Here is a 24,660-nt window from a genome sequence, read left to right on the forward strand (position 1 = left end):
AATTGACTAAATACTTTTGAGACAGCCATTTTGGCTGCCATATTGGATATACAATTAGCACCATTTTCATTTAGGACCAACTTGGTATCATAAGAAGACTATTGGTGAAAACCTCATGTTGATAATGCCCTATATTTAGGTGGAGTAAAGATAACAGAACATTTTCATGACAGCCAACCATGGTGGCCATACTGAGGGTCAGTTGGCATAATTTTCATTAGGAATGGAGAGATGTAGATGGGCAGTTTATTGTTCCACCTCATCACAAATAGGTCCTGTATCCTGTATCATTCAGTCCCATAGGACAAAGGACATACGGTTTAACACCTCTCCAGTGGCCTAGTGGTTAGAGCATCTGCCTCAGAAGCGAGAGGTCATGTGTTCAAACCCTGGCCGAGTCATACCAAAGACTTACAGAAATGGTACAAACAGCTGCCTTGCTAGGTGATCAGCATTAAGAGGTTAGTGTTGGGACTGGTTGGCCTGGTGTCAGGATAATGTGACTGGGTGGGACATCATGCTACATGTCTACAGCATGATACCCCAGTGCTAGACATCACTATAAACTGCCACACTGCAGACATTGTAGCGATATGACTGAAAATTTTTTAAAGCCATGTTAAAAATCCAAATCACACACACACACAAATACTTGAAGGAATATGAACAGATGGAGAAACCACTAAGTATAATGCAATTAGCCCTGCCCTCCTTGATAATGAGCCAGTCAGGACAATGAACCTGACAGGGATGTGTCAGACATGTATGTTCATATGATATTATTATTAAGTACAATAATGAAGGTACCATAATGCAAATGTCCAGTGATTTCATCAACCTCTTGTTTTTAGAGGCAGTGGTCATATGACTGAATTGTCTGATGTTATCAGCACCGTCTTTGTTTGGATTTGCTTCATCCAAGCATGGGAGGCTTTGAGAATGGTTTTCATTTCAAGGAGAGCCTCTTGGTACCTCCTTCATGAGCAGGGAATGGAAAAACTGGAGGGGAAAGGATGAACATGATCCTCCAAAGTGACTTGGATAGCTCAATTGTTTGTTGTAAATAGGTTGATCCAAGCCTTGTGTCTGGTGCCCACAGAAGGGTCATCAATGGACAGGACAGATATCAAGTCTTTGATGGTTGGCGGGAGTCTTTGGAAGGATAAACAATGTTTCTCTCCCCTTTCCTCCCTGCCTGCAGAAGTTAGGGACCCTATATATAATTCACCTGGCCACAAAATGGTTGCTGTTGTTGTTGAGAATTACCACATCAAGGTTGTGCAGAGTTAAGGGCTTGCATGTATAGCTGAAAGGGCAACTACTGTGGGGGAGAGCAAATGGAAGGGAGAACGGGGTCAGTGCATGATGGGATTTATGAAAAAGAGATTGCAGAAGTGTGGTTCTTCTTTTATGAAGTTGAGATTACAAGAGGCCATTAAGGTGTTTGCTATCATGTGGTAAGCAGCTCTATTGACAGTCTTGCTATTAAAGGATATTGATTTCTTGGGTAGGACAAAGACTGCTAGAGATGGCAGTTCATAAGGATAATTTGATATCATGGTGATGACCACTTTTTTGATGTGGTGTTTCAACTTTACAACAGGGGGCAGCTGGCATATTGAAGGCAGTAATGTCCTTGTTTAGGTTTAGTACATATGAATGATAAACAATGGTATGTGATTTGTACCAGTGTGGTGAGAAAGCAGCAAGCAAATGACTCATCAAAACAAATCCCTTGAATTGCCGGGGTCACAACTTTTACCAAAAGATGCCCAGTAAATTCTGCAATCATTGATGATTGTGGTAAAATTCTGAAAGACTGATGTTCATCATCATCATCAATGTGCACTGAGGCCTTTTCTTTTATGGAGTAATGAATACAGACAGAGGAGAGCATTCTGATGGAGGCAAAGTTCTGTTTATCTCTTCAATTGTCATCTTAAAACTAAATTCCATCCTTTACATGGTTATATTCAAATGCTCAGGCATCTCCGTGTGTCCACCTCCTTGTTGACCAGTTGAATGTCCTCCTTCTGTACACTCTTTGTCATGGGGAGTATCATTATGTATGGCAGTGATAATGCTGAATCATCACCATGTGTAAAAAAGGTTCTACCTGTAAGATATGTTGGTAGGACTGGGAAAGTCATGTTCAGCATGGAGCAAGGTTGGGCTGGAGAATGCCAGTCTGATACAGTCCATTGGATTAGGCCAGACAGCTGGATGGAGAGCTATAAATGTGACACTGGTTTGCCATGTAATGGTATCATGAATATAGTTGATCAGGGTGGCGCACTGGACATAGGACACCACTGCCGTAGGAACTGTCAGGAGACATACTGTTTATTAATCCAATATGATAAATTTATGGCAACTCAAAACCATCCACTGATTGTCTGAATAGATGGACTGGTTAGTTGGCAGCTTGGACAGTGTATGGCAAATGATATATAACTTGCAAGCTGATCTGGTTGGCAAAGTGGGAAGGTAGTCCTGCATACCTGGCTTCAACACTGCTGAGTCCATGCACAGACAGAGATAGGGACTTGTCAAGTGGGGTTTCATATGGTTTAAAAATGGTCCCAATTCTGTCCAACTCTCTTGCTAATCTTCTAGATGAGAGACCTTGCTATAGCATGTGCATATAGCATGGCTTCAACTGGATCTTAAGTGACTGTCACAACAGATGCTGTTTTAAGTATCCTTGGTCGGGGTAACAGAGGCAGCCTGATGTCTGCCATAAAACTGGTCACTGATTCCAAATTGGGATGAATGCTTAATACTATATGATCTGAAGATTTAGAGCATGCCCTTTTTGTGACCTTTCAATTTCCTTTTCAAGACAATGGACCATCTGTTTTCTGACCATACTGAAGTGTCCTCGTGTGACCGCATGGTCTAAGGCATACTACTTTACAGATGACTCACACGTCACTACTGTCCTTGTGGGTTTGAATCCCTCCTTGACCACTGTGGGTATGTGAGTAAACCTGCTAGTAGTTTTCTGTGGGTCAATGGCTCTAACTGGGGTCTTCCTCCACCAAATATACTGGCTGCCATGTACAGCCGATCATTTGCTGAAAAAAATACATTTAACCCACAAAACTAAAACCAAAAACTGCCCACTTTGCACACATGCTACACTGGTGTGATGAAGAGAACATTTTGTGCAGGTCAGGCATGTCTCATGGTTGTCATTCACTTCTTGCACCTGACATCTCTGTAATGAAAGCAAGAAGAAAAAGAAAAAAACAAGTACAAACAACATATATACAAATTGTATGATCAGGTGAACTGATCTTACCAAGATCACCTAAGAAGTGTGTGAAAAACTGAACATTAACAGCACAATTGAACTACACTGGTGAAAACTAGAATATTACTGACTGATATCATATAGGCAATACAAACCCATACAAAAAGTATACAAATATTAATGCATTCATTGGGAAAACTGTAAATATTGTATAAACCAGGTAATCAACCATTTGTCTCACTATACCAGTGAAAATAAATGTTGCATGGTCAAAATGTAAATTGCAATGAAATTTATGGTGACAATGCTCACAGATGCAAGCAAAAGTTTAAACTTGTTACATTCTGAATATGTGTGGCGACCTTGCAGGAACAAGGATAGTTGATCTATAGCTGTTATGCTATAGTATGAATATCATTTTTCTTTCCTCTGTTAGTGACCTTTACCATTAACCTTCTGTCCCCCTAATCAATGGAGTCCTTATTTACCTCAAATGCAAGCAGTATTATCTGATGGAGAACTCAAGTTATTGTGCAGAACCATTTTGTTTCTCTCAGTCACAGTGACCTTGATCTTTAACCTTTTGTCCCCCAAATCAATGGAGCCCTTCTTTACCCCAAGTGAAAATCATTCACACAGCTTGTTAACTGTAGTGAATGGGCTACTCATTGCCTGGAAATGAAATTAGTAACAGAGGGATGAAGATCATCTTCACATAATAAGTCCACCTCATTGGCAGGAAAATAAATATTCAACCCTGTATTAAAATAGGTTACATTTAATATACATGTAAATGTAAAATAGGTGCTCCAAATTGTAAACCCACCTATTGTGTATTTGTAAACAAGTACTTAAACCAACTGAGCTACATTACCTATAGCACAGCTGTAATGTATCAAGAAGTCTGAAACGAACTATTTACCTGTAAGATGAACCAGAAATGATAACTCCCACACACCAATGATAGGATGAATTGGCCAGGCTTTTTGGAACTCGCAAGCTGAGTTTTATTATCACATAGTCTAACACAACACCTGCAAAATAAAAGTATTTGAAAAGATGATGATGACAACAATAATGACAATGATGAGCAGGGAGAAGGAAGAAAATGATGACACTACAATAATATTACATATCTCCATTTTATAGCTGATTCAATAAAGAACAGCACATGCCCAATACTAAAAGCAGGTACTTTGGAGTAAAATGGATTTCTTCAACTATATTTCCCCAATCATGATACTATAGAAGAATTTTAACTCCCTCTCAAATAAAGCCTTCCCATGCTAAAAGAATTCTGGGAAAAAGAAAAGTTCAATAGTGATATAAAGTTTGTACTAAATAATGCACAAATGTCAAATGTAAAATCATTTAAATCCACATCTGATGTTGTTGTAGGGTTTAAGGCCATTTTTCAGCACACGATAGGCTATACATGTTGGAAATCCACATCTAAGGAGTCACACATAATTTATGGTAGCCAAAGGTTAAAAGACAGGAATTGTGATGTTATTAGAATATGTCAACAGACTTTAAAAAGTTTCACTTTAATTAAGTAAAATAAAAAACAGTGGTGTTATGCAAGCTCAAATATTTGAGCTATTAGTGCCACCAAGTACACCGCAAATGTCCTCCTTCCCTGCAGCCACTACAATTTGCCCTGGAAGCCTTTCAAAGAGAGTTTCTGGCTTACAAAATGAGGGTGTTTCCAGCAATAATTGACCATAACTCTCATAAAACATCAGTACAATTAAATGGCACATTACATGATATCACCATGTCTAATAGTCCTCTAAGCAGGTACATGTTGTTGTTGTTGTTGTTGTTGTTGTAGGGTTTAATGCCATTTTTGAGCACATGTTAGGCTATACATGGCAGCCAGTAATTATGGTGGAGGAAGAACCTGGGCAAACCCCGTAAAGAACCACCGACACACAAAAAGCTATTGGCAAGCTTTCTCACAAACCCAAATTGGCTGATTCCGAGACTCGAACCCATGCAGACAGAGGTGAGATGGCAGTGATCCATAACTGAGAGCGCTTGTAGTGTATGGTTTGCTCTGGAGATTACTGACCAGTGGGCCTCAGTGACCATAATCTTTGGTCCATATAAGAGTTTTGAACATAACATAATCTGCAGAAACCATGATTTTCTTATCTCACTTACCATTTGACCTATAACTTTTCTACCCCAGAAACTAAAGGTTTCTTTACTATCCTAAGTGCAAGATATCAACAAAGTTTGGATAGGAAATTTATGCTAAAGCAAAAGTTATTCTGCAAAACCAATTCTTCTTGAAACCAAAAAGACTATGACATTTGACCTTTGGATCCCAAAATAAATGTGCCTCTTCCATACCTTAAGTGGAAGCTCTCCACAACTTTGGTCAAGGTGTAGATCTAAAGATAGTATGCAAGAACCATTTTTCTTCTTTTTGTCAGTGATTTTCACAACTGACAATAAAATCAATAAGCAATTATTATTACCAAATGGGAAAGTCATCCACAATCTCTGGTGAAGGCACATAATTAATAATTAAAATCTTTGTAGAGAAACCATTTTCTTCTTTCAGTCAAAGAGACACTTGACCTTTGACATTTCAACCCCCAAATATATAGGCTTCATCTTTTACCCAAGTTGAGAGTTCTTCCTTACTCCAAGTATAAGTCAGCCACAAAGTTTGGTAATTGTAGATAGTGCAGAGCTTGCGAATTTACTGTGTATAAACAACTTTTGTCCTTGCAGTTACAGAGACCTTGACCTCTGAACCCCAAATCAATAGGGTTTTTCCATACCTCAAATACAAGCCATCCACAAAGATGGTAAACAAAACATATGGACAACCTGAGTTTTTTGTTGAAACAATCTTTCTTCTTTTAATCACTGATCAGGACCTTTGACCTTGTGACCCTCAAATCAACATTGTTCTTCTTTGCTCCAAGTACATGTCATCCATAAAATTTTGGAACCATAGATGGTGGACAACTTAAGTTTTCTGGAAACTATTTTTCTTCTTCCTTTCAAACTGACTTAACCTTTGACCTGTTGACCCCCAAATCACTAGGGTTTTTCTTTACACTAAGTGCATGCCATCCACAAAGTTTGGTAACTATAGATTATGGACAACTCAAGCTATTATGTGGAAACAAAATTGGTAAAAGATGTATGTATGCCAGACAGGGAACATGGTAACAAATTATGCTCTGCCTTATGGCAGGCATATAATAAAAATGATTTAAAATGCTGGACACATATTCATGTAAGAGATAAATAACATAAAGCTGCACAAGAAATTCACTGAATGGGTGTATCAACCCAAGTTTTGTAAACACTGGCTACCCCTCACCAATATTAGATCCTTATAATATATCTTATAGGAAGTATATGACTGAAATGTAACATGCATGATCTCATCAATACAATGCTGAATATCAAAATGAATTGACACCCAACCTTCAAAGGAAACCAGTCTAGACTGACATGAAATCAGACCTATAATCTCTATGTTAGTACATGTATGTAGAAAACTGGAAATGTAACTCATATGAAGTCTTGTTTTTATAAAGTGCAAAACCAAATTTAGCTGAAATCAAATAATCCTTGGTAACATTATGCTGCTGAAGCCAAAGTTTTGGAGGATGGAAAATTGGGAACCATAACTCCTCTAAAAGGGGCAACTGAACACTGGAAATCAAACTCATTCAACATCTCATCAGTAACTAGGACTGTGCTCATCGAGCACAGAGCCCAATCACTGTGCCAGAAATGGCCTTAACACAAACATTCAAGACATGGGTGGGTTATAGAAGAAGGATGAGTTACACCAATTTCATCTCTAGCTATGGCAGTGCAGATTGTGAATGAACACCTTATTGTTCAACCATATACCCTACATTATATCATAGCTAGGCTTGACCTCACATCTGGTACAGATATAACTGAAGTATATGACTGAAATGTAACATGCATGATCTCATCAATACAATGCTGAATATCAAAATGAATTGACACCCAACCTTCAAAGGAAACCAGTCTAGACTGACATGAAATCAGACCTATAATCTCTATGTTAGTACATGTATGTAGAAAACTGGAAATGTAACTCATATGAAGTCTTGTTTTTATAAAGTGCAAAACCAAATTTAGCTGAAATCAAATAATCCTTGGTAACATTATGCTGCTGAAGCCAAAGTTTTGGAGGATGGAAAATTGGGAACCATAACTCCTCTAAAAGGGGCAACTGAACACTGGAAATCAAACTCATTCAACATCTCATCAGTAACTAGGACTGTGCTCATCGAGCACAGAGCCCAATCACTGTGCCAGAAATGGCCTTAACACAAACATTCAAGACATGGGTGGGTTATAGAAGAAGGATGAGTTACACCAATTTCATCTCTAGCTATGGCAGTGCAGATTGTGAATGAACACCTTATTGTTCAACCATATACCCTACATTAGATCATAGCTAGGCTTGACCTCACATCTGGTACAGATATAACTGAAGTATATGACTGAAATGTAACATGCATGATCTCATCAATACAATGCTGAATATCAAAATGAATTGACACCCAACCTTCAAAGGAAACCAGTCTAGACTGACATGAAATCAGACCTATAATCTCTATGTTAGTACATGTATGTAGAAAACTGGAAATGTAACTCATATGAAGTCTTGTTTTTATAAAGTGCAAAACCAAATTTAGCTGAAATCAAATAATCCTTGGTAACATTATGCTGCTGAAGCCAAAGTTTTGGAGGATGGAAAATTGGGAACCATAACTCCTCTAAAAGGGGCAACTGAACACTGGAAATCAAACTCATTCAACATCTCATCAGTAACTAGGACTGTGCTCATCGAGCACAGAGCCCAATCACTGTGCCAGAAATGGCCTTAACACAAACATTCAAGACATGGGTGGGTTATAGAAGAAGGATGAGTTACACCAATTTCATCTCTAGCTATGGCAGTGCAGATTGTGAATGAACACCTTATTGTTCAACCATATACCCTACATTATATCATAGCTAGGCTTGACCTCACATCTGGTACAGATATAACTGACAACTGAAAACCCTGTCTTTACCCAAGATGTGGTGGATGTACAAAGAAATCAAAATTATGAGAACAGACAATTAAGGACCATAACTCTTCCAAAAATAGAGACATGTCTGAAAACTGGAAATTGAGTTCATTCAAGGTCTCCCAATTTAAATCTGCCAAATCTGGTTGAAATCCTGCTGTTCCATTTACTTGACTGTCACGCTTCAACCATTTTCAGTAAATGACCAATAAATGATCCCAACCTCCATACCGGTTATCACATGAGTGCTAACATTCATTTGCTAGGTGTTGAGTACACAAGCTAGACTGTCTGTCAGAGACATGAAATGAAAACTAGCCATTAGGATTGCTACAGCATTGCAAAGCAATTGTGTGATGAGATTTCAAGTTCAAGTATACCAGTGAATGATTTGTCATTGCCAGACCGATGATGTCCCTCTTGAAAGCATGGATATTAGTGTAGAAAATCTGCAGGTGTACCTTCTTGAAAGCCTTGTTGTTGTTGTTGTTGTGGGGTTTAACGCCATTTTTCAGCACACGATAGGCTATATATGGCGGCCAGTATTAATGGTGGAGGAAGAACCCGGGAAAACCCCAGAAAGAACCACCGACCCACGAGAAGCTACTGGCATGCTTTCTCACATACCTACATTGGCTGAATCTGAGACTCGAACTGGCGCAGACAGAGGTGAGATGGCAGTGATCCGTAACGGAGAACGCTTTAGACCACTCGGCCACTCGGGGCCCCGAAAGCCTTTTTGAAGTTTGCTTGAAGTCACTGTTGCGAAAAGAAAGACCTGCTAACATCTGGGTCATGAATTTGTCTTTTAAAGCAGTGCAGGATACTCGTGACTTGACCAGACCATGGTAGCTATTTAAACGAAGGCTGGTTTTGGGTGGAAGGTCAAACGATGCCAGAAATCTGTAAGAGACTACTGATGGAACAGGAGGTCTGTGGGCAGAAGCTGGAAGACTTCTTTAGCAGCTGCATGAAAGGTTGAGTCTTCCCTGGACATTATTTGGCTCAAAGAAGGGAGATGGTACATGTAAGCATGTGTCTTCAAACTCGAAGAATGGTGAGATAAAGAAGCCTTCTAATGGATGGAAATGATGAATGAAGCTTGGTGTCCATCCATGCTGGGACAAGTGATCAAAAGATCTTCACTTGATTGTCAAAGACTTTAATAGGTATGTGGGGTCTGGCAATAGGAAGCTGCCCTAGCTGGTACTGAGTTTACAATGGTTCCTTTACTTGTCCATTGTTGGTCTGCGATGTATGGATTTGGTACTGGATACTGCTGAGGATGGGTTCACCAAATACAGTACCAGTTACACAAAAAAATTCTGTGACACAACTGGGGGTGAAACTGCATGACCATGTGCCAGATACTACATGCATTTTGAGTCCTGGATTGAGTTAAGTCTACAATATTTACCAAAATATCTAAACGCATATGCAGGTCACAAGAACCAAAATTATATCATTTAATGGAAATTATTTGGAACTCGACCTTCCTCCCAATCTGCATGTTATGATTACTCATGACAGTCATTGATATTTATCATCAAACTGCAAATTTTTCAATTGCTGTACATATTTTTCTTTTTATGACTGGATTCAATTTGTAAAACATGTCTTGTTTTAATTCATATGCCAATTCAGGTATAACATACTTATATCTTCATGATTATATTTTATCCTGCTATATATATGTACTTGATGAAAAAATAAAAAATACAACTGTATGTACTGTCTGGATATGCATGTAAGATGCTTCTGTAGGACCTAAGAAACTACACCGGCTTGCAAATTTGAAAAAGGATTTCTTTAAAATAAAATGTCACTCAATGAAGGTCCTGTTAATGAACACATTTTTAAAAGCAAATAATATAATTTAAGGAATTTTTTGTCAGCATTATTAGCAATCAACCTACTGTGCAATGTACCGAACAACTCATTGTTGTCAACTAAACAAGGCTATTTGATGTGAAAATCAGTAATATTCTTAAAGAAAGAAAAATTTAACTGGTCTCTCCTGAATGTCTGTCTACAGGGTAAATTATTTTGTAAACATTTAATGACAGTAAACTAAACGAATTTGTTTACAAACATAAACAATCCTGCCTTAGACTGGTTATATCAAGAATACAGATTACCATGACCAGTCTCAACACTACAGGGCACAGCACAAGACTACTATATCTGGAGTAGGCCAGGACCAAATGACATCTAGTACCAAAGTCCAGTATCGGCTAACAAGATATGATCATCTTAACTAGTATCAGGGTTTACAAGCAGTGATGGGATATCTAAGATGAGTTGGAATTGCAAAGCAGTGGATATGCCTGGACGTATTGTGAGGTAAACTTGCATTACTGACCAATTATAAATTCAATTAGCAAACCATTATAGGATGTGTATAGATAACTATTAACATGGCTATGAGAAAAATTTAACATTTTGCTTCAATCTTTACATTAAGAGGTCTATACTTACTTTATTCCTAACAAATGCATAATAGAGACATCAAATTCACAAAAAATTACAATCCTATAAGACAGTTAACAGTACATAGACTGTGCAAGGGTTTTTAAAATGTAGATAACATGGAAAACTTATGATAGATAATGAAAGAAAAGTCCAGATACTATTTTCTCACAAGGCGTGAATAACACCCATTTTTATTTAAGTGGTGGAAGGATCTTTAAGTAAGGGCATGTAGCACAACCTTGATGTTCACAGAATCAGAATTTGGGCAACAACATTAGCAATACTGTCATACCGTTTCCGAAACCTGCTTTACCTGTAAACTTTCAGAATTACCTATATATTTAGCCCTGATATAGTTGTTTAGGCAAGCAGTCAAGTCACATACCATTTTTTCAGTGATTTATTTGTAAATACAAGAAGTGTGTCTTGTCTACAAGTATCTACAGGTAGTAAAAAAAACCAGAAACTTACAACACACCTTATGAATGCTTACAGTTTGTGACCAATAAAAGAGAATTCTTTACCTGCAAACATAGCACTGTAGAGAAATGCTGGGAAGTAGTGATGGAAGTAGAGGACTCGAGTCATGGGCCAGAAAGGGAGATAATGCAGGGCCCAAGCAATCAGAAACCACCAGGCTGCACCCATCATTCTCTGATCAAATTCTTTAAGAGAAAAACAAATAGGAAAACAATTCGATTATTAATATAAATTTAATCGTTTTTAATAATTATCTTAAAAAATTAAAAAAGATTTATAATAATGCGAACAATATATTATGGCTAGACTTCCATGGGCTGATACATGCTGCATTTATCTCTTTTATCCATAACTTTACAGTGATAAACCCATTTCTCTACATACTACAAAAATTAATTGCCATCTCACCTCTGTCTGTGTGGGTTTGCATCTCTGGTATGTGAGAAAGATTGCCAATAGTTTCCCATGGGTCGATCTTTCTTATCAGTTTTTTTCAAGGTTCTTCCTCTACCATTATTCTGGCCACCATTTATAGCACATCAAATGTGCTAAAAAGTGGTGTTAAACCCACAAGAAGAAGAAGAAGACTTTCTAACACTTGAAAATGTATCCTTTTCGACCTGGGTGCCACACATATATGAAACAACCAAAGAGCAAAGTTGTAACTGGAACCATAACTTAGTGATATTTTTAGATAAAATGGTTAAAATCAAACTGGTCTGAAACTATCCTATTCCATTTTTACATTTTCATAACTTCTTAATTTGTAATCTGAAAGGAAAGGAACAGAGACAAAGCTGATTCAGGACAACCAATGTCAGGTCCTCAAAAAGGTTTCATCTTACCAGAATGTAAATTCCAAAATCATCCAAGGTTTTACTTTTTTCACTAATGGCAGCCACATTTAAAGGCAGATCAGCATCATGCATACAAGCTTGAAAGGAATTCATGCCAGGATGCTATATGGCAAATTTGTTCACATTTTGTTTAGTGGATTTTGAAATGCTTTTAAAGGGTCTTATTGTTTTTTTCTTGTTAAATCTCTGCCATTGTATCAGCATCATTTGCAGAAATTTTAGAAACCTAAATTTTTACCAGGATGCTGTGTGTCAAATCTGGTCCAATTTTGTTCAGCAGTTTGTGAGAAGGTATTTCAAAGTATTTCTATTTTTAGTACTAACAGTCGTATCTGATTGTGAATCAGCATCATATGCAAAAACGTGAATGGTTTCCATACAAGAATGCTGTCAAATTTGGTAAAATTCTGTTCAGCAGTTTTTGAGAATAAGTAATTTTGAGGTTTTTCTATTTAGTAATGGTGGCCAAATTTTTTGGTGGATCATCTTCATTTATACAAACATAAAAGGTTTTCATGCCAGGATGCTTTCCAACAAATTTGTTCAACTTCTTTTCAGTCTTTAAAGGTTTTCCTGTTTCGTTTTTGTAATGGCAACCATTTTATATGACAGATCAACATAATGTTTAAAAACCTGAAAAGCCCTCAACATTTCTATTCACTTTTATGCATTCAGCTGTGATAAAAAATGTATGTGAACCAGTAGCACAATTTTCTGTGTATCTATAATATACAACCAACCTCTCATCTCTTGTGACCTTTGTACACCTCTCTGTTGTCGAACCACATTGATTCCAATTACTAAAAGGTACAGTCCAAATACAACAAGAATGGACCAGAAAATGACTGGATTTCCAAGCAAGTAAATTCTGAAATCTTTCCCTGAGAAAATCTGACCCTGAAAATATAAATTAAAAATTTGTTCACATTAATATCACAGAAGAGTTTAGTCTGATATTACTTCTGCATGACACCAGATGACTGTGTTACACTGCAACTAATTTGATTATATTAATATGAAAGCATTTTTAGAATTACTTTCCCTTAAATAATATACCGTTCAATCCAAAACATTAATCAGATCTCAGTAATTTAGACTGTAATTTAACACTAATCCACTAAACTGCAATTAGTGCTACTGAGTTTTCCCACAAATCACTAAAACCCTAGCCATCATTAATCCACTGAAGCAGTGAAAAGTACCACCAGTTGCTATCATAACAGGTAAGAAGTGGTCACGCTTTGGATGTTTGAAATAAGCATCAGTAGGCATTCTCTTTCATGACTAACTGATCCATTTATTGTCTTAACTGAGTACCTATCAACATCCTGCACTTGGTGAGGTACACTAAATACTTATGGAGCAAATGGACAGATATTAAACCACTCATCTATTGATGAAGTAGACTAATGCGATTATCATCAAAACAATCTTCAAACACATGGAGCTAGCCTGGTATACTGCTCCACAAGCACTGCTTTTATTTCTGATAATAAGAATATATGAGGTCTCAGGCTAGTTTTGACCAATCAGAAAAAGTTGCATTTGCTGACTCAGCAATGAATTTAACTGAATAATGTGTTTCAATATTTATATCGCTGTTGATAAAACATTCAATGCATTGTGTGGCAACAACTGTAAATGTGCAAGTTTTTTCAAGGTGTATAGCTGCCAGTGAGATGGCAGAAATCAGATAATGACAAAAGAGTGCATAAGCGCAAATATGACCAAGAGACGATAGGAAGAAAGCACCAAAAAGCTGGGAAAATGAACAGAAATGGCTGAAGTATGGCCATGTATGTAATGTTAAGTATTCTCTGCAGTGAGTATCCAGAGAAATACAAAAGTGTGTGGGGTACTTCATTCATTAATGGGTGTAAAAACTTTAATAACTTTTCCCTGAAATCACACAATGCATGCTCCCTACACATAATGGCAGACAGATGCATGAAATCAAAATAGAAAGTTGATTCCTCAGTAGCTGAGTAAACTGTAGCATCTTTGAACAAGAGTGTCTTGAAAATGCTGGAATATCTATTCAAAACTTGTCATGCTGTCGCTAAGAAAGAAAAGACCCTACACAGATTCTGTTTAGTTGTGACTGAGATGAAAAGAAAGGACTCAACTTCAGATCAAGCTACAGAAGCAATAAACAGGCTATCGGCTAGTTTAATTACAAGATTCCCTGTCTAAAGAGAATCACGGACAAAAACTGGATGCTATACAATTTCTAACAATTATATGTGATGGTTCTCAGGAATCTGAAAAAATGGAACAAGAAACTGTGTATTTGCTTACAAATTAGTTGTAATTAAGAAATCTGTCTGTGTAGTATGTGGAGTAGGGCTGATGCCATTAATATTGGACACTTTAAAGTTATGGCCAGATACATCTGAGTTGAACAATGGTAAGTTCATCTTGCACATATTTTCATCTCATACAGTAACTGTAAAAATATCATTTATTTTATTTATAATCATTTATACAAAATCTGTGGGGTTATTTTCCAGAGCTCACTAAAAAGAGCGTTATCATTCTGGCTAACCATTTTCAGTCAAACCTGGAAACTGGCTTCTGTTTGATTTTTTGCAGGAGCAGTGAAATTCACCAGAAGCAGGATCAGAAGTTTTTTATTATGGTGATCCTCTAGGTTAGTGACAAAAAATTCCCAATTTCAAGCCCTATGTGCACACCACCAATAGTAAGACCATACCAGGCACAGTTTTAGTACAGTCTATCATAAGGATTAAAACTAGCTCCACAATTCCAGAGAGGGTTGAAACAGGTTGTACACGATTGCTATGGAAACCACACCATAGATAGGGATGACAAAATGTACATTTTTGCAGTGACTGTACTTACAAATGTTCCTAACAAGTCTGATTAGCCTTGCAAATTTTAAGAGGCTATGAACAGCAAATGTTGACTGAAAGATGATGCATAAAATACAATGCACAACATATTACAACAAAGGGTTATACCAGGTTATGACAAGGCCTTTAAGCCTAGAAAACTAATTAAAATTCAACCAAAATTTAGAAATTTGCTTCTTTGCTACTGTGAAAGTAATTTGTCTTTATTCTTTACCGAACATTTGAAAAGTATTTTACAAATTTAAAATGGATTTCTGCCACTGATAGGATGACATTAACACTGTCAGTTTTATATATATATATATATATATATATAAGAAAATTTGCTGAAAAATACTCTACAACTTTATTTTAACATTTACTGCAGTTTTTCAATATAAATTGAATGTTGTCTTAAGTTCTCCAATTTCTGCATTTATTTTATCTATTTCATTAAAGTACAAATTTAATAAGACAAGATATGAATGCAACAGTTCCCTCCATTTAATACATCTAAAATGGAAATGTTGACTCTGGTAAATGCATCTGTAGTTAGGGAAAAAGAAAGAAAACAATGAATGTAAAATCAGAATGCATTTCTGAAATCATTTTGAAAATCAATGAGATAATGTCTGACGTACAATTGTTAATGGATGCCAAAAAAATGAAGAATGTCAATGAAATGCAAAATGCACATTTGTTAAAACTGCATGTCTCAGGGTCTGCATGCATGCTTAGTGACTCCTTACACATTGAGGATTTGGCTGAAGTCATTCTAAACAATGAATCTTTCCTATGTTTTGTTTAGCACAACCATGTTTGGAAAGAGAATACACCTCCAAACTGAAGAGCTCAAAACACAACCAAAGAGTGTTTTTTTTCTTCTCATTGTTAATGTGCACTTAATATGATCAGCTTAAGCATTAAAAACTTTATCCAGAAAATAATCTTTCAAAAAGTGGTATAGAAAATACATTATATAATATACATGCACAGACACCAATGGCTGCTAATCAGCATGTCAGACACTGGTCAAAGGGTGCCCATAATATTTTAAGCAATTATATGCCACTGTCTCCCCAATTATTTCAACAACAGTGCAGGTGAGAAAGCTCATTTTATAATCGTTACACTACTAAAAAATTGCACATGAATTATGGCCTTTGGCTCTTTACTTTGGTGATGTTAGTCCACATGCTATGTGATGTGTGGCTATGTGTCAGACATACAACACCATAAAACAACATACTTGTAGTCTAGGCCACAATTAAATTCAAAGGAGGGATGGAAGCAACAAAATTAACCTTTATCATCACCTGCAAAATTTGAGCTAGTTCACAATCTGGCTTAACCAAACATACCTGCTAAATAAGATTTCTGAAGAATTACATTTGCTAAAACAACTGTTTAAATCTTTCATAAAAAAGCAAAAAATAATATTGTATAGTAAGATTCTAAACAAAATCTGTATAAAAGAAAATATATTTTATTAAAATAAAAATTTGAAAAGGGGAAAAAGTGAATAAGGAATGGATAATACTAAATCCAAAGCAAAAGCAGATCTGGAAAAGTAAAGTACACATTTTCTGGTACACCTTTTTGTGAAGTATACAAAACCTTTCTCATTATTTATGATCAATAACATCTTATTTGAATAATAAATGTCATTAACATCCAGTGACTACATTAACTTTTTTGATGAAAAAGTGTCCCGCTAGGTAAAAATTTTCAGAAAATGTCTAATAAAAATCTAAAGAATCTAATTTTTATATTTACATTTTACTAATGTCTAATTAACAAATACAACTTTAAAGCTAAGGTTGATAATTTTTTTAAACTGGATTTTCAGCATTATATAATATTTTAAAGTTGTAAGCTGTACCTATTATTGCATGTTCACTTCAGTCTTTTTATCATTCACTCTCTTACAAGTCAAAATTTCACCAGTATAAAATTTGATTATCTTTACTACTGCAAACAAAAATGTATAGCTATATGGACTTGAATACAATTCATCTCTAAGCAACAAAATCTTACCCTAAAATCTATTGGCCATTGCCACGGTCTTGAAGTTACCTCCCCTTCTCTAGGTTTCAGTCCACTATTGCCCTGTATGAAGCAATTGAGATGTGTACATAGATTAAAGCACTGAGGCATAGTCACTCAAATTGCAAAGTTAACTTGAAATGAATAAACAACAGTAATCACAATTGTTTTCCTTTTTGGATAAAAACTGATTATGGATATCAGATTAATAAGAGCAAAGTAATGAAAAATCATGTGTGTGCATGTGTGTGTGAGAGAGAGAGAGAGAGAGAAAAAGAAAATGTACAGGAACTTATGCTATCCTAAACTGCTGCAAGAGTTGCCAATGTTTCTGGATAGAATATTTTAAAAAACAGACACACAGACAGACAGATAGAGGGTACCTCATTCTCCCCTGAGGTAACATGGAAACAATGTGAATAACAGGACTCCACAAACAACTGAGCCACAATGCAAAGAACATGGCCAATCTTTAAATACTTCAAAGAAATGATAATACAACTACATGTACATTAAGTTGCTGCAAATATATTGCTTGTGAATCCTTGACACTTACATTAATATACTATGATGCATGTACAAAAATCTGTCAAGATGTTGCCTTTATTTTCAGAATTTAAAATCCTGTAGACATAAATATTTGAAAAAAGATTCAAAAAATATCATTTGTGAATGAAATATGCTAGAAAAGCATATACTATAGTAAAAATTTTCCCTGTTGATGATTATCAAGTGGATTAAGTTTCATGACACACCTGATCATAATAAAAGTCATTGAGCTTATTTTCCTTTCATTTGCCCATGACCTAGAAATAAATGACCCTGACCTTTAGACACTGGGCATGGCTGTGATATGTGACACTGCACTGGTGTCTGAATCTACAAATGGTTTGGGGGCCCCGAGTGGCCGAGTGGTCTAAACTGCTCTCTGTTATGGATCACTGCCATCTCACCTCTGTCTGCATGGGTTCGAGTCTCGGATTTGGCCAATGTGGGCATGTGAGAAAGCTTGCCAGTAGCTTCTCGTGGGTCGGTGGTTCTTTCTGGGGTTTTCCTGGGTTCTTCCTCCACCATTACTACTGGCCGCCATATACAGCCTATCGTGTGCTGAAAAATGGCGTGAAACTCTACAACAACAACAAATGGTTTAATACTGAGAGGGTGGCAACATAAATTTGATTGATGCATGATTTTTTAAGCAATGCATGTCAACTGGATTTTTATGAAAAGTGTGTCATAAATTTTTTTAAATGTTATTACTTCTTAAAATCTAGCATCCAGTATACACATATATCTGTAGGACAAAGCTGATTATAATCCTCATGTATCAACAAAAGATGCTAGCACTGCCCTGCACCTCACTGTAATGTTAACCAAAATTATTTTCCCTCAGTATCGCTGCTTTATGATGCAGCTGTTGTTTATGGACACTAGTGCTCACAAATTATTGATAGGTGTAGTGCTTACATTTTGTCAAAAATCCCCAATTTCAAGAACCTGTAAAAATAAACTGCTATAGTGGCCTAAAATTTCTAACTAGGACATCTACATAATTATACAAATATGCATTACCGAATTTTACTTTCTGTCGCAAGTAAATTTACAAAAAATTATGCTTGCTGATTTTTGTCAGAAAAGTCTCATTAAAAAAAAGTCTAAAAATGTAATATAACTGAAAAATGAAGTCACAGGCATGACTATGGCTATCATGTTGACTAAAATTGTAAACATTTACATGACAAGAGTGCATGAAACAATCTCATTTAAGCACTGGTATACTGACATACAAATTTAAGACAAGAGGATTCATAATTGAACAGCTGTGATCAAATAATGTACTCTCATCTTATGTGATGAAGAATATGCATATTTTGTGTGAGTACCCACCAAAATAAGTTATCGGTTACGTAGCATTGGAAAATAGATCAAGTTATAGCAATGGATAAAGGATCAGAAAGAAAGACATAGAATAGTTAATTTTTGCTAATTTTAATAAGATACTGCAAAAAATCAATATGGGATAGTTTAGTCTCACCAAAAATACTCCACATTCAGAACAATGCTCTTCACATTCAGAACAATGCTCTCCACATTCAGAAGAATACTCTCCACATTCATAACAATGCTCTCCACATTCATAACAATGCTCTCCACATTCAGAACAATGCTACATTCATAACAATGCTCTCCACATTCAGAACAATGCTCTCCACATTCATAGCAATACTCTCCACATTCAGAACAATGTTCTCAACATTCAGAATAATGCTCTCCACATTCAGAACAATGTGCTCCACATTCAGAACAATGCTCTTCAAATTCATAACAATGCTCTCCACATTCATAACAATGCTCTCCACATTCATAACAATACTCTCCACATTCAGAACAATGTTCTCCACATTCAGAACAATGTTCTCCACATTCATAACAATGCGCTCCACATTCAGAACAATGCTCTTCAAATTCATAACAATGCTCTCCACATTCAGAACAATGTTCTCCACATTCATAACAATGCACTCAACATTCAGAACAATGCTCTCCACATTCATAACAATGCTCTCCACATTCAGAACAATGTGCTCCACATTCAGAACAATGCTCTTCAAATTCATAACAATGCTCTTCACATTCATAACAATGCTCTCCACATTCAGAACAATGCTCTCCACATTCATAACAGTACTCTCCACATTCATAACAATGCTCTCAACATACATAACAATGCTCTCCACATTCAGAACAATGCTCCCACATTCTGAACAATGCTCTCCACATTCAGAACAATGCTCTCCACATTCAGAACAATGCTCTTTACATTCAGAACAATGCTCTCCACATTCAGAACAATGCTCTCCACATTCATAACAATGCTCTCAACATACATAACAATGCTCTCCACATTCAGAACAATGCTCCCACATTCTGAACAATGCTCTCCACATTCAGAACAATTCTCTCCACATTTAGAACAATGCTCTCCACATTCAGAACAATGTTCTTCACATTCAGAACAATGCTCTTCACATTCAGAACAATGCTCTTTACATTCAGAACAATGCTCTTCACATTCAGAACAATGCTCTCCACATTCAGAACAATGCTCTCAACATTCATAACAATGCTCTTCACATTCAAAACAATGCTCTCCACATTCATAACAATGTTCTCCATATTCAGAACAATGCTCTCCACATTCAGAACAATGCTCTTCCAACTAATAAATCCAATTCTGAATGTCTCCTGTGACATACATGCTGGGGGACATGTATACAGCCTAGTCCTAAAATAGTAACAGCACAGCTAATCAGAACACAGTGCTTTGGACAAGAGGACAGCTCACAGTGTAATAGCAGAAATGATCCACATACAAAAGTGAACAGAAAACGCAAAATTTAATTTTCCAGTGACTTCATAGATAGAAACATGCTTGGAGATAGTTATTATGCATGCTTAAAAATAGCCACTTTCCACAGCACCATTCATGAAAGGTTAACCACTTCATAAAGCTGTTTGAAACTGTCCCCATGTAATGTTCTTAGAACTGTTACAAGACTTTTCCTGTTTACGCAGCACACTTCTGAAACTTTATTTTGACATGACTGACATTAAGTATTTATTTGCTGTTACTGGTTACTCAATGCTATAAGAGAGTCGCTTCGACATATGTCTTAGAGGTCATTGTAGTTACCAAAATATTCAATTTAGCTGACAGCATGTTTCCAACTGAGAACTGCATACATAACTTCATACAGTGATCAAATGAAGAGTTATACAACTTTTGAAAATTCTGGTAACTTAACATGACCAAATAAAGTATGATTTGTAACTATTTTTTCTGCAACTGATCTATCTAGAATGGCTTCCTAAAATTCCAGACTTTTCCACAACTTTGATAAATTTTTGAAAAACCTATGGGGCCTATCCTAGTCAGGACCAACCCTATTCTTATTCACGCTTTTTCACATTTTCCTTAAAGGGTGGGAACCCTGGCCAAAGTTTTACCAAATCTCGAAAGACTTGCAGAGTTATAGGCCAGACAAGAAAATGTTAACAGATAGATGGATACATGGATGGATGAACAGAAGGAAAATGCAACAATATAACACTCACAACTTATGATGGGTAACTACATAAAAAAAACACTGACATTATGAGTGACTGCAAGAAACATGTTTAGGGACAAATATTTGAAACAAACTAGAATAACAATAGAACTGTATACCTGTGTCATAACAGCATGGCTCTCGACAAACTTTTCCACCAATGATGGCAAATACACTTCAAAACTGACATTTGGCACTGAAAAAAATAAAAGATAAACTACATGCTGTGATGTAAAAGACAGGAATATAATTAATTTTCAAAATTATATTCCTATGAAGATAAATATCTCACTTGATAAAGCATAAACAGCTGCCTCATTTTAGTGCCCTAGAGAACCCACTTATATGAAGCAACTGTGACTCATGTCACCCAGGTGCATGTTTGTCATGAGTGAGCGCATGAGTGCGTGAGTGATTGACCAGTGCACGAGGCACATGAAGGGGACGATAAGGTCAAGAACCATGCAATTAATAAATGCCCTAGGCGCTCATCATATTGTTTCTGGACTAATGACATCTTATTCATTGTATCTATGCCTATAATAAACAATGCATTTCACAAGAATTGTAGTATCTGGATGTTTAGGGTCTTTGTGTCTGGTAAGTTGTCAATTTTTATATTATCGTGTTGCTATATATTGAAATACATGGTGTGCAGGTTGTGTATCATATTTGTCTCTATTGTAGTGTTGTATATTTAAGTATTTGTTCTGTTTTGTGTCTGCTTTTTTTCTTCTGTTTATCTTTTGACTCGTATCATTGACGCTAGCTAAATAAACCCCACGACCCGAGGGTGTTGTGTTCATTTCTTTTGTACACTCAGATTTTTTCTTATAGAAAAGGCCCATAATGTTTCTTTGTGTATGACATTTAATAAATCTCAATGGAAATAAGTCCATGAAAGTTTGATATATCATCTGTTGTGTCCAAGAAGAGGGTAGTCACTGTGTGAAAATTCACAAATGTCATAATCAAACTTGCAAATTTGTGCTAGAAATTATAAGCTTTTGCAGATTTTTCTGAACAAAATATTTTCTCAATAAAGAACACAATATATATAATGCATTTGCATGGGAACATATGAAAGAGTTTTTCTGAGTAATACTGCATGGCTTTGTGAATACAGTATTAGTCTGAAAAAAACGAGTTCATATTTTCCTATACAATGCAGCAACCTTTTCATTATATACTCATTTTATTTTTCCACCTAAGGATTAACAATAAAAAGCAGTAACAATATTAATGTGTTCAAAGCACTGCCCAGTGACCTTTGAACTCCGTCATGTGCACGACATTAGTTTTAAAAATTCTTCTTTTGGTCTGCTTATAATCGAAATTTAGAGTCATATTTTGAATGAATGTGTATTGAAACAATTTTTCCAGTTGGTCTGGAATGGAGAGATTTTGTTTTTCTTTTGATCTAAATTAATTTTGCTTTTCTGATTGTGATGGAATGGATTTATTAGCCAATTCTGTATTATGTACATGTGATTTGAGCAGTGGACTGTCTATGAATCAACCACACCTCTGTTCCATCATTGAATGTTTGGAATCACAATGTGCAAAAAGTATTAATTCGTTTAACTGAAATCATGAAAAGATAATCTGGAATATCACATTCATTTTGTTTTGAGTGCAGTAAGGAGAATGTGATTTAGGTTGGAAATGTAGTTGAAATTCAAGTACAATTGTGCCGTGTGTATCAAGTTTTGGAACCCATGACAAGGGTCAAGCAGTCTGGATTTGCAGAACTGACAAAGAAAGTACATTCTGAGGAAATTTACAATCCAAAAATGAAAGTATATTTTACTGCTATTCGTATTATCAGCTAAAGAAGACATATGTTTACATGCTTTCACTTGCAAGCACTCTATTGGTGGGACCCAAGTACATGACCTGTATGGCTTCTATTGCTAGCCTACATACAAAACACTGTATCAAAAAACTTAAACTGGGAAATCTGCAAAGCAGTTAGCAGAAATAAATCTTTTTCATCTTGGTTTATTGGCTCTTAAGCTCTAAGTTTTCTACCAAAACCTTCAATTCCATTTTTTTACAATCAAATTTAGTCTTTTGACTGACTTGTAAAATGGTATGTATCTGATATATATGCAGTAGGCTTGGCCTCAATATGCTTTTCTATGCTATACTTTTTATAGACCCAAGAGAGCACTAATCACAGTCTGAACCATTCTATTTGCAAAAAGTTACAAACATTTCTCCTAAATTACATTTTAAATGATCAGACTGGTATTTTTTATACTGCATATTTCACATTTGTTCTGACAATTGCAAATATCACATTCATTCATTTGCTTGTTTTTAAAGTTTATTTGCAACTCAGTGAACTCATCCATGTTGTTAACTTTATCATTTCTACTTTCAAATGAATGAAACAGCTTGTTTAGTTTATCCACAAACAAATCTAATAATCAAAAACCTAAAGTGTCTACTATATAAGCATACATTCTTTGTTTACAAAGTAGTTACTAACACACATTGCTATTTTTAGACACGTGTCCTGCAATATTAAGCCATGCAGTATTGAAAAAAATTGCACAATTCTAACAATGCAAAGTTAATGGGTAAAAAAAACGAGCTTATAATAGATAAAATATTTACCAATGAATATGTTTGCAAAGGTATACTTGTGGCAATACTTTATGAACTAAATAACAATTAAAGAAAATTTGTGAAGTGAAATTTATGTTGTAAAATTTGTAACTATTAAACGGATTTTAATGCATTCACCTTAAATATGATATGCCTTCATCTATTCCAACATGAAACAAGCCAATCACACATCAGGTCAATCCTTGCAAGCATGGCCATGAGAACCTACTGAAGTGCATACTCAGTGGTAAAGCTAGCTTTATTCTGAAAACTTGATGACATAAGCTAATTAGCAAATTTTTAGCTCATTACAGGATATGAAAAGTTTCATAACCACAGTAAAATCCCGAGGTAGATCAGCATTATACCTTGCTAAAATCACACACTATATACAGGTTGTATGTTTGAGCCACAATAACTTTCAAGTTCAAATAAAATGTACATATTTCAGTTGTTTCTCTTTCCTTCTGGTCCACATATCTTTTGTAATGCAGATGTCATTTTCCAGAACCATGCCACATGTGTGTTATTAGTACAAACAACATGGAGTTGTATTCAAACATTTCCATGCACAAGCACTGACATTTAACATCACTATCTTGAGAAATTAACTAGCGCAATCAGACTGATATGTTTGTATTAGAGATTTTAGTTCATTTGTGTTTACTTTCAATACAAATGTGATTTGATACTGAAAGGAGGAAAACTCAAATTTACTGATGCATGAATTTGTGAGTCATGCGTGTCAACTTGATTGATCTTATAAGTCTGTCATCAATTCATTCACTTGATTTGACTTCTTAAGACTTAGCATCCAATAATAACAAAACCATTATATGAATATTTGTGTAGGTCGAAGAAGATTATAATTCTCATGTATTAATGAAA

At 35.8% G+C, this 24,660-nt stretch overlaps 1 protein-coding gene across 1 annotated transcript in view; it reads right to left on the reverse strand.

Annotated features, from left to right (window-relative positions):
• Window positions 1–24,660, reverse strand: part of LOC149804885 (protein O-mannosyl-transferase 2-like) — an 81,183-nt gene that overhangs the window by 9,898 nt on the left and 46,625 nt on the right. Inside the window, exons 15-19 of the mRNA XM_089945524.1 lie at window positions 21,279–21,355; window positions 17,042–17,113; window positions 12,893–13,049; window positions 11,340–11,480; window positions 4,179–4,290 (exon numbers count right to left, since the gene is read on the reverse strand). Of these exons, the coding sequence (XP_089801650.1) occupies window positions 4,179–4,290; window positions 11,340–11,480; window positions 12,893–13,049; window positions 17,042–17,113; window positions 21,279–21,355 (559 nt within the window). The remainder of the gene's footprint in view (window positions 1–4,178; window positions 4,291–11,339; window positions 11,481–12,892; window positions 13,050–17,041; window positions 17,114–21,278; window positions 21,356–24,660) is intronic.

The sequence above is a fragment of the Sinohyriopsis cumingii genome, chromosome 2 (genome assembly GCF_028554795.1).
Source record: "Sinohyriopsis cumingii isolate HCF-2022 chromosome 2, ASM2855479v2, whole genome shotgun sequence".
In the NCBI taxonomy this organism is placed as follows: Eukaryota; Metazoa; Mollusca; class Bivalvia; order Unionida; family Unionidae; genus Sinohyriopsis; species Sinohyriopsis cumingii.